The 18,274-nt window shown below is 33.0% G+C and overlaps 1 protein-coding gene across 1 annotated transcript in view; it reads right to left on the reverse strand.

Annotated features, from left to right (window-relative positions):
- Positions 1 to 17,247, reverse strand: part of LOC128165841 (protein phosphatase 1 regulatory subunit 7-like) — a 25,624-nt gene extending 8,377 nt beyond the window's left edge. The window contains exons 1-12 of the mRNA XM_052830692.1: positions 17,053 to 17,247; positions 15,904 to 16,294; positions 15,623 to 15,712; positions 15,096 to 15,167; positions 14,920 to 14,978; positions 14,723 to 14,775; positions 14,077 to 14,219; positions 13,629 to 13,784; positions 13,456 to 13,511; positions 7,527 to 7,650; positions 7,030 to 7,164; positions 2,344 to 2,407 (exon numbers count right to left, since the gene is read on the reverse strand). Coding sequence (XP_052686652.1) covers positions 2,344 to 2,407; positions 7,030 to 7,164; positions 7,527 to 7,650; positions 13,456 to 13,511; positions 13,629 to 13,784; positions 14,077 to 14,219; positions 14,723 to 14,775; positions 14,920 to 14,978; positions 15,096 to 15,167; positions 15,623 to 15,712; positions 15,904 to 16,294; positions 17,053 to 17,168 — 1,459 coding nt within the window. The 5' untranslated portion in view covers positions 17,169 to 17,247. The remainder of the gene's footprint in view (positions 1 to 2,343; positions 2,408 to 7,029; positions 7,165 to 7,526; positions 7,651 to 13,455; positions 13,512 to 13,628; positions 13,785 to 14,076; positions 14,220 to 14,722; positions 14,776 to 14,919; positions 14,979 to 15,095; positions 15,168 to 15,622; positions 15,713 to 15,903; positions 16,295 to 17,052) is intronic.
- Positions 17,248 to 18,274: the final 1,027 nt, after the last annotated feature.

Below are 18,274 nucleotides of genomic sequence, written 5' to 3' on the forward strand. Positions count from 1 at the left end.
ATTACTGAGTATAGGGTCAGTCTGATATTACTAAGTATAGGGTCAGTCTGATATTACATTACTGGGTAATATCAGATTATTGCATGTATGGTTTGGATTTTTCGAAGAGGATTCAATTTTATATATGGCTGATTATAGGTTCCAAAGATGGCTTTTGTGTCAAATTATCGCTTCAAAATAAATTAACAACAAATACTTTGCATTTGCTATAGTGTGAATCTGCGAATTTCCTTCTGGTGCAATAGAACTGTCATTATCCTATAGAAATGAGTTATGATTGATTTTTTTTCCCTGGCCAAATGTGACAATATTCATTTTTGTAATTGATTGTCTTAAAATTTCTTAGGCCCCAGGGATTGCAGCAGGTTTTCTTTTTATTGCTTTGAAATGAGGCAGAAACTGTAAAATCCATTTCACAATTATACTTTTGATTGATAATACTTGATATTCATATTTTATCACAGTGGAAACAATTTTTGAAATAGATGAGGACATTGCCAGATTTGTATGATTAAAGGAACAAAGAAACTGTCGGCAGCTAGCTATCATTAATTATATGAAGGGGTAAATTCTTAGGAAATAATAAGTGACAAAAGTTTATGGTTTCTTAGACATTGCAGAGCCATGATTGAAGATTTTACAACCAAAGTTTTTCCACCAGAGAACTGCCTTATATAACATCTTAATTCATTGGTTTTAAAAGATAATACACATTTAATTGGAATTTGCACAAATTCTACTGTTTACAGCAGCTATATAAAATATATAATCTGCAAAATGAGATCAGTTTTAATACTTGATGCGTGTATCTTCAAGTACAGTCAAGCAGTCTGACTGAATTTGGAATTAGACCCCTACTACAATCAAAATAGACAATACAATTATTAAGCTATTCATTAACAAGTGAAAAGCTGTCAATGTGACAGAAAACCGGGTTTTCTTTTATGTGAACTGTATCCATAATCCATGTCAACCCGTATCCAGTGAAATGGAGTACCCTATATGCAACATTTTGCCGAAAAATGACTAAGTTCAAAAGCTAGTATTTTCTTGATAAATTATCGGAAATCAAAATCCTAGCAATATGCACACTTCTAATATAAGTACAATTGATCTGCAAAAGAACAACTTCCTAACTTGAAAACTGTAGGAGAAGTTATCCGTACAATGAGGGTACCCTATATGCATTATTTTGCCTAAAAATGACTAAGTTCAAAAGCTGGGTTTTTTTTCATAAATAATTGGAAATCAAAATCCTAGCAATATGCACACCTCTGATATATGTACAATTGATCTGCAAAAGAACAACTTCCTATCTTGAAAACTGTAGGAGGAGTTATCCGTACAATGAGGGTACCCTATATGCAATATTTTGCCGAAAAATGAATAAGTTCAAAAGCTGGTATTTTTTTCATAAATTATTGGAAATCAAAATCCTAGCAATATGCACACCTCTGATATATGTACAATTGATCTGCAAAAGAACAACTTCCTATCTTGAAAACTGTAGGAGGAGTTATCCGTACAATGAGGGTACCCTTTTGGCAGCCGCCCGCCCGCCCGCCATTTTCACCATTTTAATAACCGGATATTTCCGTTGGAAAACCCGGTTAAAAAGGGAATGAATGATGAAATTGTATCTTTGATAAATTTAAAAGAAAGTTGGTTGTAGACATCAGGAGATAAATTATGAAATCAGAAATTCATTTAAAAATGGATATCTTTTCAAATAATGCTATATATACTAATATTTATGAATAACATTCACCATTTTAAGAATTCATTTTTCAACATACAAGGACAATTCCTCAAATTTTTGAGTGATGTCCTGGCCTGGATATAAATTGTATAGAACATTGAAATGCTACCCTCATGCTTCTCTTATGCTTGACTCAGTAATCCATAAAAAGAAATTGTCTCCATGGTTGCCATAAAATGATGGCATGTTTTGCCGTAGAATATGGAAATTCCAATTATTTGCAGCACTGGTATCTTCTAAATCCATTCTTAAGAAAAAAATTTTCACTTTCAATACACACTTTACATGGACCACTATGGGACTAGATTGCAATTGAAATCCCATCATTCAAATCTACTGTGGATTCCATATCTTACGCAAGTTCAAAATTCTACGACTCTAATGTTAAATGTCAAATTGCGAGGGCATAAAATCATGAGAACTGAACTTTTATTAAAAAATAATGAACTTCACAATTTACTGATTAAATAATAGCAAGATTATAAATTCTGCCAAGGGTCCTTCTCAAAATTTAAGCAGATAATTCCTAGCGTTTTAACTAGGAATAGATTTAATACTATAAAGTATCAGGGAGTGAAACTTACTGGTGGAGGCAGACATGGGTCTCATCAGTGGAGCCCCGCGCTGGGTGTGTCTCTTTATGTGGGCCTACAAAGTAAAACAGTCAAATAAGAGCTCAAAGAGGAAGCATTTCAGAGCTATCTGGCCTCTAATAAGACTCGAATTAATTCTTACATATATATACAGTAAGCTTCTCATGCATTCATGTCATTTTCTCTGTCCACCCTAGGGCAATTTCTTGTCATTGATTGGAAATTTTCAATCTGATAACTAATTTGAAATGAGGGGTTGAATTACACAGAGTTAAAATGATCTTTTCCGACAGTTGGATTTGATGAGAGAACATACATGAATACCATTACCCCTTCGACAGACTTCATCATTTGTTTCTCACACGTGATCTTGAAATTTTCAAAGCTGTCTACTGACATTAAGATTTATAACTACAGGAATACGTACTGTAAACCCACTTTTAGTTGCGACAACTTTATTTCGCGATTTACTGGAGATAAACTGGTTCCCAAAAACTATTTTCGCCACCACGCTTTATCCACACGTTTTGATATAACACCCATACCGCAAAGACTAGTTTTGCGGCGAGAAATATTCGCAACGAAGAACCTCTTGAAAATCTCACGAATATTTCTCACTTGAGGAAAAAAGTTGGTGTACATGCAGTATTAGAACCATCTCCATGTATCAATTTAGTTATTATAATTTATAAGTAAATTTCAATTTTTCATTATCTTCTGTGTTTTCAAATAAATGTATATTACAATAACAAAACTTTGAAGTATTCAACACTTGTTTTTACACATTCAATCCCATATCTGAACATATATTATAATTACAAGGAAAGATCAAATACCATATGCCTATTTATGAGATTTTGCCTAGATCTGATGTTCAAGTTTGTCTATAGTATATTTAAAATTATTTCATAACATATAAGATTAAATCAAAACCTATTTTGATAAAGAGGAGGAATAAAATGAATACTTGTTTAGCAAAACCAGTGTGTTTTAACTTTTACAGAGTTAAACGGAGCATGTGGTGTTTTGGTATATAGAAAACATGGACCTTACATGGTAAAAAAGACTTGCCAATTGCTTGAGTAATGAATAAGTCCATGGCTGTGCAATCTGTGACATAGACACCTGATTATGACAGAAACCTTAATCAAACAAGAGGCCCACAGGCCTTGACAGTCACCTGAGCACAATATCCCTTGATTTGACATGCCAGGGTCTCATGTTTGCTTTTTAAGCTTGATTTTGAAGTCTTAACCTTAATCTGAGATGCCTCTTATTGTTAACCTGCTTTTATTATCATTTATTTGGTGTGTGAAAAACATCAATTCATGAAAATGTGTGTGTGTGTTTGTGTGTGTAGGTGGGTGGGGGTGGAGGGGGGGGGGGGGGGGGGTGGTTACAGGAGTTGCAGTAATCTCAGAGTATCCATTCCTTAGCTCCAGGGGCTAACAATTGTAAACTTTTTGGTAATGAAAGACCTGCAGGCCTTTAATAGTTTCACAATTTCATTTACCATGTAATGCATACAAAATGCATAAAGCTTTTTTTTCTCATAAAAGTATACAATGTATAGGATATTAAAGTAGATTTCCTAAAACAGAAAACATATTTAATTCAATTTTGCTGAGTAACAATTAATTTGCCAATGAGTTGTTAAAATTGCTATGGATGACAAACAACAATTAACTTAACATGTTCAATATATGGACATATTTTTCACCTCTACCCTAGGGCCTGAACCCCTGACCCTTGGGCCATGAATTTCTTAATCTGGTAGAGGGTTTCATGGACATCATAACCATGCATTAAGTCCCCCCCCCCCCCCCCACATATGTAGGAGTAGAGAAAAAGATTTTTGAAAATTGGACTATTTTTTTTGCATAGTTGTCCCCGCCTATGTCGCCCTGGGGTGGTAGAGCCACGAATTTCATGATTTAGATTCCTCTTAACATAGAGATCCGTCACACCAAAAATGGTAACAATTGGCCTTATAGTTTAAAGGAAGAAGTTAAAAATGTAAAATTGTACGACGAACACGCAAGACGATGGACAAAGACCAATTGCAGTAGGTAACCTGAGGTGACTCAGATGACCTAAAAATTGATTGATCATTCAATCAATCAATCAATCGAAAGATCAATTTTATTCATTTTTTAAAACTCAGATAGCTCTGTGAAATAACATAGATACAATGTATATCTGATGAGGGAAAGAGAAAATTTGCACATTGATGGGGAGTTGGTGCTTTCAAGTAAGTTAATTACTAAACATGTAATGTCCTGAGTAGTCATCAGTTTCTGTCTCGAGCTTGAATCCATATTTTCACAGTTATTGTCAAAATATTTTCAGCAGAAAATATGGTGATTGTATTATTAGTATGATTTACAACCTAGCCTGAATGTGAGTTATTACAACTTGACATTTAGTTTGATTAAAAAACATCTAAGTGAAATAAACAAGGGATCGACGGATAAATAAAAATTGTAGTTTTCCTTTTGATTCTGTGCATTCGTTATTATGATTATCCATCGTCAACAAACAAATAAAAATACAATAGTAAAATAAATCTATCTCCAATAAGATGAAATACTTTCTAATGTATTTCTGTAACTAAAGCTCCATAAAACTAGATAAAAAAGATCTCTCTTCATTGCACCAAAATGAGAAAAAAAAATCAAATGCCAATAAATGTATCTAGCATTATCGTGCCATCTTTAACAAATCTAAAGGGTTTAAAATAGTATCAAAAGCTAATCAATGATTTAATGAGATAACGAGCACTGATCAATCACCCATGGAGAACTGATGCAGTGTTTAAATGATGGTAATCACAAATGGAGATAGCTGTATGATTGATTTCTACCCAGACTATTCGCAGACAGTTGACTTTCTAATGCATATTACCAATCTGAAATTGATTCAGTTGTCTCATCCTTTTAGCAATTAGGTTTTTTTCTCTCTGCTGATAAAACTCTAAGTGCTGTACTTATAAGGGAATTGCATGAAAATAGCGTTTTGATATATTTAGCATTCAGAGAGCTGAAATTGTTTTTTTTCCAAATAAAGATAAGGAGAGAAGAATGTGAAGCAATAAAGAACATTATCTTTAGTTTATAGACTTGTACATAAAATACAAAGCACCTAGCAAAGGAATGAAACAGATCACATGATATCGTAACAGTTGCATTGGTTGCATCAAATATGATACAAAGGAAATGTGTTATATGTTCACACATGATACATGGGGACCTAATGCATTACAAAAAAATACACAGGATCTCACATGATATGCAATAGTAACATCAGTTAAATTTCCTCTTCCAAGCTCTTCTGAGGTTGACTGTGCAACATTCCTAGCTTGATCATCACAAATCATGGGAGATTCTTGTTACAATATGTTTTAGCCTGCGATATGATTTATATGTGATTGTAAAAAAATAAGAAAATTTTTGTTAAATGCCTTTGAAATCCATAACACTTATGTTATTTTTTCAGCATTGTTGATGAAACACTTTAAAAACATTGCTAAAACTACATGTGTGTATTAAAATTCCCCACATTCAGACTGTTGTTTTCCAGTATCATCCGTTGTCAAGTAATATGACCTGTTGCTACATAATTTCACTCTAGAGTGAGTGGTTTTGCAATTAAGAAAATTCTCATCAGTTAGGTAAGATTCAGTTTATTTCTATGAAAAGTATGATAAATGATATTATTGTAATAATTTTTAATGTATAACTGTGAAACACCACAGGGCATAAGGTCAAGACCCCTTGATATTTTATATGTACTGGTATACACGTCCCTGTATTAGTTGGTTCCCATGCATGATACACTATAGCTGATGGAGTGAATGGGTCACACAACAAAAGATGTCATATTTACAAATCATATGTGAATCCTTTGCAATAAGGATTAAACAGTGTGTGAGACAAAGAATTCATTGTCCTCATAATTTGGTATCAGCCATTATACCCAATCTAATATCCAGATAATGATGCTTCATTTACGACAGGAGAAAACAGTCTACAGGGCATACAGAGAGTCTTTGAATGTGAATAGAGACGTGATTATCAATGGAAATAAAATGCTGATGGTTCTTTGAACTATCCCTTGATCTGTATACACAGTAGTATATCTATCCATTAACCACTGTCCTTTTACCATTGCTAAAAAGTTATTTAAAGAATATTAATTAATCAAAATTACTTATTTAAATAAACCTTCATTTTAGAGATTTTGTTTGGTAATCATTTCCCCAAAAATTTGTGTGAATAAATTTATGTGCTATTTTCTCTAACTGTAACTTTAATTGAAATTTCTTTAAGTCTTCATGTTATGTATACTATGTAACTATTCTAGAAAGTCAATGAAAATTAACTCATGCAGTAAATCACGAATACACAGGTGACGATATGATACGCATATCGTGGGCCCTCACAATCACCATAATCGATATATCGCAGTATCGTTACAGCTCTAATGATACAACCAACTTTATGGAGTCATATACAAAATATCTGGACTATGTAGTATAATACATGTAGATCCTGTATAAATAAAAATCCATTCCCCTGGATATTCTTATTTTCAATATCATTAGTCCCTTTTCTAACAGGATAATTTTATAGTCATGTCAAACATTTGAGTATTGAAGTTCTCAAAAACATGACTAACCCCGTCCAGAATCTCCAGCTGAGGAATGACAGCTTGGACCTCGCCCATGTAATGGGAGTGCTCCGCCCCGGGGGCACAGAAAGGGTTCTCATACAGGAACAGCTCTGCGATATCCTCACACCTCTCCAGGACACACTACAACAATACCAGTATATTAGATGTTTGTATACCTATTGCACTCTCCATCAATGTTAATTCCACTCCAACAACAGCTGGGTTCATAACTACTGCCCAAAAACTAATACATGTACAAATATAAAATGGAGGTCACAAATAGACAAACTGACATTGACTGTAAATTAAGTTGGTATACATGTTTTATATGTTTAATGTAAATGCTTATTTTTACAATCAATTTATAAAGTTTGCAGGGGAATCACAATTTAATTCATTGAATGTAGCTCAAACTTCACTTTATCTTTGTTTGATATAAGGTTGAATTCTACTGAATGGACGTTTAGAGAATTTGTTTTAATGAATCTGAAAATCCTACATACCACTTCATCCAGGGATTTTATGTTGTTACAGCTGATGTTAAATATCTCAAGTCGAGGGAAAAAGTCGGGGATGAAGGAAAGATCAGAAATTCTGTTTCCTGAGGCATACAGCTCTTGTAGACTTCTACAATAAAAAGATAGTGTGTTTAATGGCCATGACAAGTGATCAGGAAGTTAGCACACAATAAGATCATAAACTAGAGCAGAGCTCGTGGCAAAGCCACGAGTAGGTCTTCCGTTGTTGCTGCGAGTTGAAAATATATGTGATATGGTGTCAAACGATTATAATTACTAAACTTTCAGTTCTGCTTTTGTTATAAAAACGTGTTGTGATTGAAAGCCTGCATATAAAACGTGTTTTGAAAAAGAAAATAAGAAAATGTTTTAGGAAAACTGTTTGTCGCATACAGTTTATGTAATCGTAACAAACATTATTTAAAAAATGAGATATTTAATGGCGAGTTAAATTTTCAGAGGGTAGCAAGCATTGTAATAAACAGTATGTACTCATTTGTCATGTCAGGAATTGTGGTTTTTTTTTTATTTTAAACCGAACCCGTTTACAAAACACGTAACCTTTTCTCTAAGATAACTTCTTTATTTAAATATTTGTAAATTTTTGAAGACAATGTGCAATTTAGAATTGTTGCGTGCTGACAAAATTTACAGACCCTGAAACGTACTACTACAACAAAAAAAAGCGTGCGACTTACGTGCGAAAAACGTTTCGTATTAACCGTTTAGCGTTTCGTGTGAATCGTGAAGCGTTTCGTGTAAACCGTTTAGCGTTTCGGACAAAGCGTGCAGAATTTCGGACAATGCGTTTAAATCGTTTCGAGCAAAGCGTGCGAGAACCATGTGAAACGTTTATCAGATTTCATTCGGAACTCTCTGACAATTTGTTTCAAAATGGAGCCCGTGTTTTACATTACATGTACTTTAAACTGTTTGTGATTGGCAAAACTCTCTTGTAGGTATTTTCATGAAAAAAAAAATCTAGAAGAAATGATATACTTATCTTTTTACAAAATTGAATTTATTTTTAACAAACAAAAGAAAGGTATATGTATTAAAAGACGACTTGTTACAGAGTACATGTATATATAACGTTTTATACGATGTTTCAGTACTGGTACAGTTTTACCGGTAACGAATATTTGCCAGTATCGAATAATTTTTAGAAAAATTATTGGTGGAAGACAAAGTTGAGGTTTTAAAAAATTCTAGCTAGGTGATTATAACATAGAAATAAATATTATATCAGTGTTTGCCATTTGCACGATTATTTACCGAATTGTTTACAAATTAAAAATGTGCCCCAGATATGGGCTGCCGGATGTTCAAAGCAGAAAAAACGAAAGTGTGAAAACAATTAAGCCTAACTATGAAAATAAGTTTGTTATTGATCCCTATTTAGTGAATAATTAGTAAATATAATTCATTTAAAAAGATAATACATCATATCAAATAATAATGGAGCTTTGAATGAAATTACGACTTCAAATAGAACCACGTGTAGTTTTCCTAGTTACGGTTCATTGCGACAGAAGTATTATTTGGCTGCAAAAATTGATAGATATACGGGAAAAACAAAGGAAAATGGCAACTACTTATCATCAATTACTACTATAAAGTGTTTGTATGAAAATTCAATATTATAAAGTAACGGGAATGAAAACTGTTCAAGTCCAGTTTCAATTTGACCGGAAAACGGTATGATAGAAATAACGATCATATAATTTGATTAAATGACATATTCCCACAATTGTTTTTCCTTGTTCATTTATAAGTCCATTAACATGTACCTCTAGTATATTTTTGAAATTAATTCGCCTCAAAATATTCGGTCAGAAGTGATAAAGGGCGCTTAATTCGATACTGGGAAACGAATTCAAAACTAGGAAACTGGAGGGGGTGTTGAAATTACTGTCTCCGTAATTCATCCTATATTTTTTCGGGTTTGATACAGTTTAGAAGGACAAAGAAACGCGATTTAAACAAAAAATAAAAACATTTGGAATTCCGATAATAATAGTTGCATGCACGAGAAACCGCATACTGATTCGTTACCGGTAAAATGACTGTACAATATTAAAATTCGTTATACATAAAAAATATTAAATACAGTTAGCAAAATATGATTTCTGTTGGAACAAGCCTTAATCAACTTTAACTTACACGAGCATGTTTTGATAAGCATGTATCTTTTTTAATTTATTTACATCGATAACTCTTATTGAGACCACTCGCGACACACATAACCTCGGACATCGGGTGAGACCTGCACCTGGCTGAACCTGTCAATCAAACTCTGTGTATTTGTTTTCATTGGATGGTCAAGTGTCTCTTTTTTTGTCAATAGCCAATGGAAAAATTAATGACTTCAAGGTAATTGGAATCAGTATTTGATGAAGCACACAATTTAAATGATAGAAAATTTATTAATTGTTTGAACAAAATTAAATTTAAACATAGAAAGAAAACATACTGATCATTTCTATGAATTGCGGGAAGTAAGTTCTTTGGAATCCCGATTACAGATATTTTTACAAGTAATTATTTTAATTACTTAAACCACTGTTAACGGTAAACAAGACGTAATAAACGCACAGGGAATTGCCTACAATGTACACAGTCATGCAATTAATTATTATGGGAATCTTTACGAATGGAACTTAATTCAAATAGATCATGATAATCTATATACACTGTACGCCGTTATACATGTAAGGAGCGCCGGTAATATATACGAAGATTGAGTCAAAAATTTAAATCATTTTTATTTCTTGTTCTTTTCAATACAATGTTAAATTACTTTGAAAAAAATCCGAAATAGTAATTACAACTTTCTTTTTTGTTTAATCATTTGAATTTTTTCTGAGGTACATGGATATGTACAGAACATATTTATTTACGCGAATGATACGACATAGGACAAAAATTATCGGATGTTTGTATAACATTGTTTTCTAACGAATGTGACTAATTTAATTTTAAATATTTTTCAACATTATCAATGTAAATAATATCAGATTTATTTCCTGTTTGTATTTTTACATCGTATTCTCTGAAACCAATAAAAATACTACTGTTAGAAGAAAAATCAAATCCCGCCGAATACTGAAAAACCGATTTCAGTTTGTAATCATACGGATTTTTATTTTTGGTATTGACTATTGAGTTACGGTAACATTTTTTCTGGATGATTTTTTATTTATATTTTATGTAGTAAAAGCACCATTCCAACTGTTACTCAATTACATAACAATTGATGACCCGGGGCTATATATGTTCTGAGCTGTGTGCGCTGAAGCGACACAAGATTCTCGGTCGCACGTGGCGATTGAATTAACACAGACTGACCGAATAAACAAACGGTTGGGAAAGTGAAACAAAATGTTACACATAAGAAGAAGCCACCAAAAATGATTTTCGACAGATCTTGATATCGTTTCGCCAAAAAAAATAAAAAATATACAGCGCGAGCTCCTGTCAGCGGGGCGGGAGGAGGGGGCGGGGGGGGGGGGGGGGCAGCAATGAGTTCGCTTCCATAATGAAACGAACATGCAGAAAAACTACAGAAGTGATTAATATGTGACCGATAGAATCTAATCTAAAGTTGTTTAAAACTCGTGTGAATATTCTTTTAAATAATCATCGAATGCCTCAACTCAGGACATTCTTTTATCGTGCTAGCACCTACCGCAAACATGTAACATGGAACTTTGATTATAATTTGATTTGATTTTTAAACTACCTTGTACGCTATCGTATACACCAATGCTTAATCAACTGTACAAGTAAAATAAATTTATCTTTTCATCTTAAACCAATATAATAGTTGAAAACATAATAAAATATAGTTGTGTCCGTGCAAAATATGAAACATAAACGCGTCATAAGGTACATGTAGAAGAACACAAACCGACGGCGGATCACTTATCCACTCGCGCCGGATCTCCTCAGCCATGTGCGAGGGATGATCATCACTTAAAGGTTTAATATTTGAGGGGGGGGGGGGGGGGTGTTGATTTAAAACATTAATTGTACAGTTTTTAAAGTACTTTACTTAAACAAACGAAACATTAGTTTATTCTAACGATTTTTCCGATTTGGAGTAATATCATTCATTAATATTCATTTACACTCAAATATTTAATTAAATATATATACAAGTAGGACAAACTTTTATAACATAAAATTAAAACAGTTCTTGTATATACGGCTATATTAACTCAAACACGTTCATATGCATGTAAGTGTAAGTCGCGGTGTGCGAATCTTGTGTATTAAATAACCGCTTACCGCTAGGTAATGCATCCGTGGCTGATCTCCTCGGCCGTGGGCGAAGAATAGATTACGTAAAGGTACAAAGCACAGAATCGCACAGCTCAGAACCAAGGAAGATTTGAAAAGTTTGCAGTATAATGACCTTACTCTATCAAATAGAAGTTATATATTTTAAACTTAAACCCCACAATTGATCTATGTCTATTATTGCTTTAGAGAATGACATTGCTTTTATTAATTAAATGAACTATTTCTTACTTGACATCCAATCGTTTAATCCACAAAAGATTTTGTGTAATCAAAACTAAAACAATTCTTGAGTTCGCGGCTACATAAACTCATATATGAGAGACGCAACTCTCGTGTATTAGATAACCGCTGACCGCTAGGTAGTCCAGCCGCGAGCATGGTAACCGATTTTCTCGGCCGCGGGCAAGGGAGAGCTTACGTAATGGTACACACACACATGCAGCTCTGATTCAAGGTAGATTTTAAATGCATGGAGTTAATAACTAAAATGTAATGCATAGAGTTTTTTAATTCCATATTTTGTGGTTTACTAGAAAAGAAAAAGAATGTTTTGTTTTACAATTGCCGTTTTTAATGATTGTGCACTACAAGAACTTAACAACAATAATTTTAACTCCTAAAGGAAAAGCGTATACTCCAACAACAACAAAAATTCTTATGAATTAATGCCTCCTGTATAAACCAGCATACTTTCTGCGGCAACTTTATGCCAGTTGTACGCACAAAGACTTTCGTTAACTTGTCAAATGAAAACATGTACATGTCAACATGTAAAGCTTTTTACACTCATACTACACAAATCACATACAAAATAACATTGTAACGACCTTTATGAGATCCCAACAAACAACTTTTCCAGCAACAGCCATATCAAAATCCTAACCGTTTTTGAGTTATTAAGCAAAATTTTTTAGGGGCCATTGGCCCTTAATTTAAGGGGCCAGCCCTTTTTTATTGGTGTCAAATGAAAGCCCTCTATATTTTGCACAACTTTTATTCTACATGTCTTAACAAAATATTTTTCGTTTAAAAGATATAAAGGAAAATATGTCTAAATTTTCGCACTTTTTTGAATCCTGTTTTTGATCCCCTACCTTTTCCTAAATAAAAAACGTAATCTTAAAACAAAAACAGATGTGCACAACTACAATGTCTCTGTTATTGAAATTCGTTGAATTCCCATTCCCTGCTATCATAGTCTCAGAGCCTTTGTCTGGAAACAAAAGGCCCTAAAAATTTTTAAAAGGGGAATAACTCTTTAACAGAAGGGGAATTCTAAATTTTATGAATTGCTTAAGATAGTGTTTTGTAAAGTACATTAGCCCTGAAAATTTGAGCAAAAACCGTTCAGAAATAAGCAAGATATGAAGCCTCAAAGTTCGCGTCTAGGAAGAAAAAAAAAAAAAAGAAAAATAATTTTTCCCGCACAATAATAGAAAGGTCTTCCGTTGGAAACGGAAGACCTTAAATAGGAACAAAGTCTTCACATGTGACAGCGACAATGCTGTGGAGTAGTCAATAGTGCCAATCTTTGATGTTTACAGAACGGATTGTAAAACATCACACAATATACTGACTCATCCCAGGAAAATCTGCAGGAGCAACTTACTTTGACTTTCCTAGAGGTTTCAGGCTAGCTATCTGATTGGATGAAATGTTCAATGTCTGAAATAAAATCAAAATGGATTGACAAACCGTCTTTTGAAATGAATAAAAATAAAATTTACTGCAATTTCAGGTGTTTTTGTAGAGTAGACAAAGGGGACTAACTCCCACACTGACCTGCAGGTTTGGAAGACTCTTGACTCCAGATAAATCAGTGATCCTGTTTTTAGAGACATCAATGTCTTGTAATTTTTTACACCGTGAGAGTTCAATTGTCTTTATTCTATTCCCTGCGGCATAGCACTCTTCCAAATTAGGCAAGTAGTTTAAAGCCTGAAAGTACAAATATATTACAGAAAGTGTAATAACTTGTTAATTTCTTCCAATATTGAGATAATTTGAGCATAATCATGGCAGAAATCTCAGATCATATATAAGGGGCATAACTCTGCATTAAAAGCATTCCAATATAAGAAACAACGTGAAATCTATAATGCCAACATTAACTGGTCTTGGCTTTAAAGCAGTCTCTGCACAAAATTTAGAATTGAGAGAGCTCATTAATGGTTGAAAAAAAAAATGTGAAAATAATTTATCTAAAAAATAAAAAATAAACTGCACCCACAGACAAACTATCCACCAAGTTGTAGCTGATATTGATGGACGTCAAGTGAACACAACAGGAGAGCTCGGCAGCATCAAGTCGGAGAATCTTGTTACAGTCGACCCGCAGGGTCCTTAGTTTGGTCAGGGCTGTTAGGCCTTTACCTAAAGCAAATCCACATAAACCTCCATTATTCTAAACTATTTGTACTTTTCAAAAGTGTGTGCTACAATTTGTTTCACAACAGGATTGCACATTGTGTGATGCTTTGTACCAAATATTAAGTTTAATATATGAATTTTTATACTGTAGATTTTCTAATTACGGTTTACGCGAGAAATAAATATCCGCATAAAATCGTGAGAAGTAGTACTCCTTGCAAATTTCATAATCACACTTTTATTTTTCAGACATATGTAAATTACATGAAACTAAGATAAAAAATTCACCTTTTTGATGGAAAACAATAGAATCGCAGAATTAAATTCTCGTGTAAAATAAGGAATCTACAGTAAGTAAATCATTAGGTTTATGCAGTATCAACATCAGGACCACAAAAGTTCCAACATGGTTCAGAAAAAAAAACAAACAAACAAACCATAAAAATCAGAGCAGGAATCAATTAATTACCTGTATTATAATGATATCAATGAAAATATGAACCTACCTAATTGTTTTAGTTTATTGTACTGTAGTTGTAATGTTACTAACTCTTTCAAACTGCAAGAAAGTACAAAAATATTTCAAGTACATGTAAACAATTATGCATTCATTGGCACAATCAATCAACCAATAAATTAATTAGAAATCAAATAGAAAAAAATTCCAATAAAAATATAACTCAAAATATTCCAAATCACTTACTTTTTGAGATTTTCTATCGTGGTAATTCTATTATCATATAGTTTCAGTTCCCGAATGTCCTTAAATTGAAAAAATTACAATAATAAAAAACTCACTGCTAAAAAGTAGCAGTTCTTTTTTTCAAAAAATAGAAGTATATTTAGACTATCTCTCGTATAAAGTCTCCATAAACTTACCCTGGATTGGTCCAGATTTTCTATTCGCTCTATGTAGTTACAGGATAAATCTAATACTCTTAAATTTGGAAACTGAGAGAAGAAAAGTAAGACTACATTAGTCCATAATCTGAATGGTGCACTCATATTATCAAGCAATAGTTAATTCTTTTTGCAATAAAAAACTACTATAGATCTACTGGAGCCCTTTAAAATTACATGGGGTTGGCGCAAATAATCTTACTTGCTACTGTATTTTGTTATGCACATTGAAACGTTTACAAAAAAGCAATGTTGAAACAATATATCCTGAATCTAGATGAAAGTATTTTAAATCTAAATTTAACATTAAAAAAATTCATGGTTTTCACTTGTGCTTGTTTTCATCTCAGTTAATCAAACAAACTTGACTTTGACATATCTTTTTTGACCAGTTAATAATCATGTTCACTGTAAAACAATGCATTTGACCTAAAATTCAGCCCTTGTGGAATACATTTCAAACACAATTTATTTTCCATCTCCAATGCTGACCAGAAAATCCCTACCTTCTCTAACTCGGGTACCACAGTTAATTCTGCAGCATGTAAGTTAATGTCATAAATTCTGCTAACATCTGTCTCCTGGTTTTGGTCCAACTAAAAATACAAAAATAAGTTTCTAGATTCCAGCTAGGTATATGTTTCCTTTGACAATAATGATTGGTTTAAAAATAATCAAATCCTTTTACTGAACATATAATAACAATAATAATTTTATCTTAAAATATCATAAACAAAATGAGGGGTTCATTAAATATCTTATTTCAACTATATTTGGCTCCCCTTACAATTTCTTGCTCTGTCACAGTTTTGGATGGTTTCTTTTCCCAGAATTCCTCCTCTCGTTCTGCCTCAATATCAGATCTACTTGCGGTACTTCTAGCACTAGACAAAGTGTCCTTGACTTTTGCAGATGACCCTAGTGACCTCACAGACCGAGAAGAGCTTGGTGGACTAGGAACATATTTTTTAGACAATGGCCTTGAGGTCAAGTCACTAGTAGGAGGAGAGGTTTGTTTCACTTTCACTTTTCCTGATTTGGCACTTAGTTGGTCGTTCCGTGTCCTTCCGACTGACACAGTATTGTCATTTAAAGTAGCAGAGTTACCTTCACTGTATTGCACCGGGCCACTAGACACATCTGCGAATTTTCTTTGTGGGGGTGGTGGAAGGACTTGTCTGCAGTAAAGATCAATGTTTTTATTTTTTAAACGTCAAAAATAATACATATATCTTAATTACTGTAGAAGCAGAAATATTCGATGAGGATTTAATTTCGTTATTTTCGTTGGCAGTATAAATCAACGAATTTAAATCCATGACGAATTTTAAACCCGAGTATCAATGAATACAAGAGATAACGATATGACGAAATTAAATGTCAATGAAATTGTGTTTGGTTTAAAAACAAAGAAGTTTTGACCCAATGAAAATATGTGCTTCTACAGTACATAGCCATGTTTATCTCAAATTCACATTCCTAATGTTATATACTTCTCCATAAAAGAATTTTCATAAGAGAAACCTCAAACCCCAGTCCCCTGAGAAAACTGTTTTTGTTGTGTGTCATGTTGGGATACATAACATTTTAATTTCAAACAAAGTTAAAATCGTGATTTATTCAAAATTTTGGGAGTTAAGTTTGAAACAAATTACCACAGAATCAATGGCCGCTTGTTTGTTCCCTTTTCCCGAAAATATTACTATATACTAGTACGTATCCCCTCCCCTTTTTTTGTTGCTCAAACTGCGTTAACGTGGTCAACCACATGATTCCCTTTATTTGCAACAGAAATTAAAACTTTCAAATGATCTGATATGATTCGTAGTCATACTTTATTGAATTGTACATCCAATACATATTAATCAATAAACCTATTATTAAGCACAACACTGACTTCACTATAACAGGTGGTTGATGAGGATGTATGACATACCTAGGATTTGGTCTTCTTGCTCTAGGCGGCGGATTGCCGACAGGTAAAACGCCGATTTGTCTTCCAAGCGTTGATGGGATAGACCCAGAGCTTCTTGCCTTCAATCTTCCTTCCATTTTCACCTTAATAACTATATGATTTGCATTGAATCATTTCGTTGTTTACCTTGGAGCTTGGGCGCCATGTTGGAATTTTTAAATCGATATGAAGTTGTATATCGAGCCCGATTCAATTTCTGAGTCGAAATATTTTGCAGTGATAATTTCTCTTTTGATTGCCCATGCTATCAATTACACAGTAATATTTGTAAAAATTTTATTTTCAAATCAAGAACCAGAAATAATCAGCAAGAGCAAAAAAATGTTGGCCCCATGTTAACTTTTGATTCAGAACCTTAAAAGTTACAAAAATTAAGGCTATTAAATAATAATACTTACAATTACATGTATTCAGATTTTTATTTAATCATTTATATTTCACAGTTTTTCTCCAATTTTTTAAGTAAGAAAATAAACACCGGGATGTGTATGAAAAAAAAAAAGATTAAGGATAGATAAATATTATTGTTTGCATGGACTTATACCATAAAAAAAAAATCTTAAGGTGGAATAACACACCTGGAAAAAGTCACTCAAATAAACAGGAAATTTTTTGATAATGAAAGATATAATGATAAATAAACTATACAAATGTAAAATAAGTGAAAAATTTGCAGTTTGGAGATAAAAAATGAATATCTAAAATAATTTTTCCAGTATATACCAACAAAAGTTCCTGCCGGATTCGAACTCTGGATGTACAGATCACAAGTCCGACACTTTATCCACTCGGCTATGGAATAAGTTACATGTTTAAGTCCATAAAATCCTTTTAATAAAACGAAATGTTGTTTCGATCAGCGGTCAGCCATTTTGTGATGATGTGTTATTCCACTTTAAAATATGTATTTTTTACATAAAGTTTGAATAAATCTCTTTTGATTGATGTAATCTTAATACAAACATAAGGAGAGGGAGATACAAGTTTGGAAGTTTGTGACAATACCATTGTTTTAACCCCCCCCCCCCCAAAAAAAATAACAGGCCAAGGGGCCACATTGCTCACCAGAGTAACATCAGCCCCCCCCAAAAAAATCAGCATTACAGTATCATCTCAAAATATCGTAACAAATAAGTACCCCAAAAGTTATATTATAGCAATATTATTCGAAAAAATGACAAAG

This window comes from Crassostrea angulata, chromosome 10 (genome assembly GCF_025612915.1).
Source record: "Crassostrea angulata isolate pt1a10 chromosome 10, ASM2561291v2, whole genome shotgun sequence".
Taxonomy (NCBI): domain Eukaryota; kingdom Metazoa; phylum Mollusca; class Bivalvia; order Ostreida; family Ostreidae; genus Magallana; species Magallana angulata.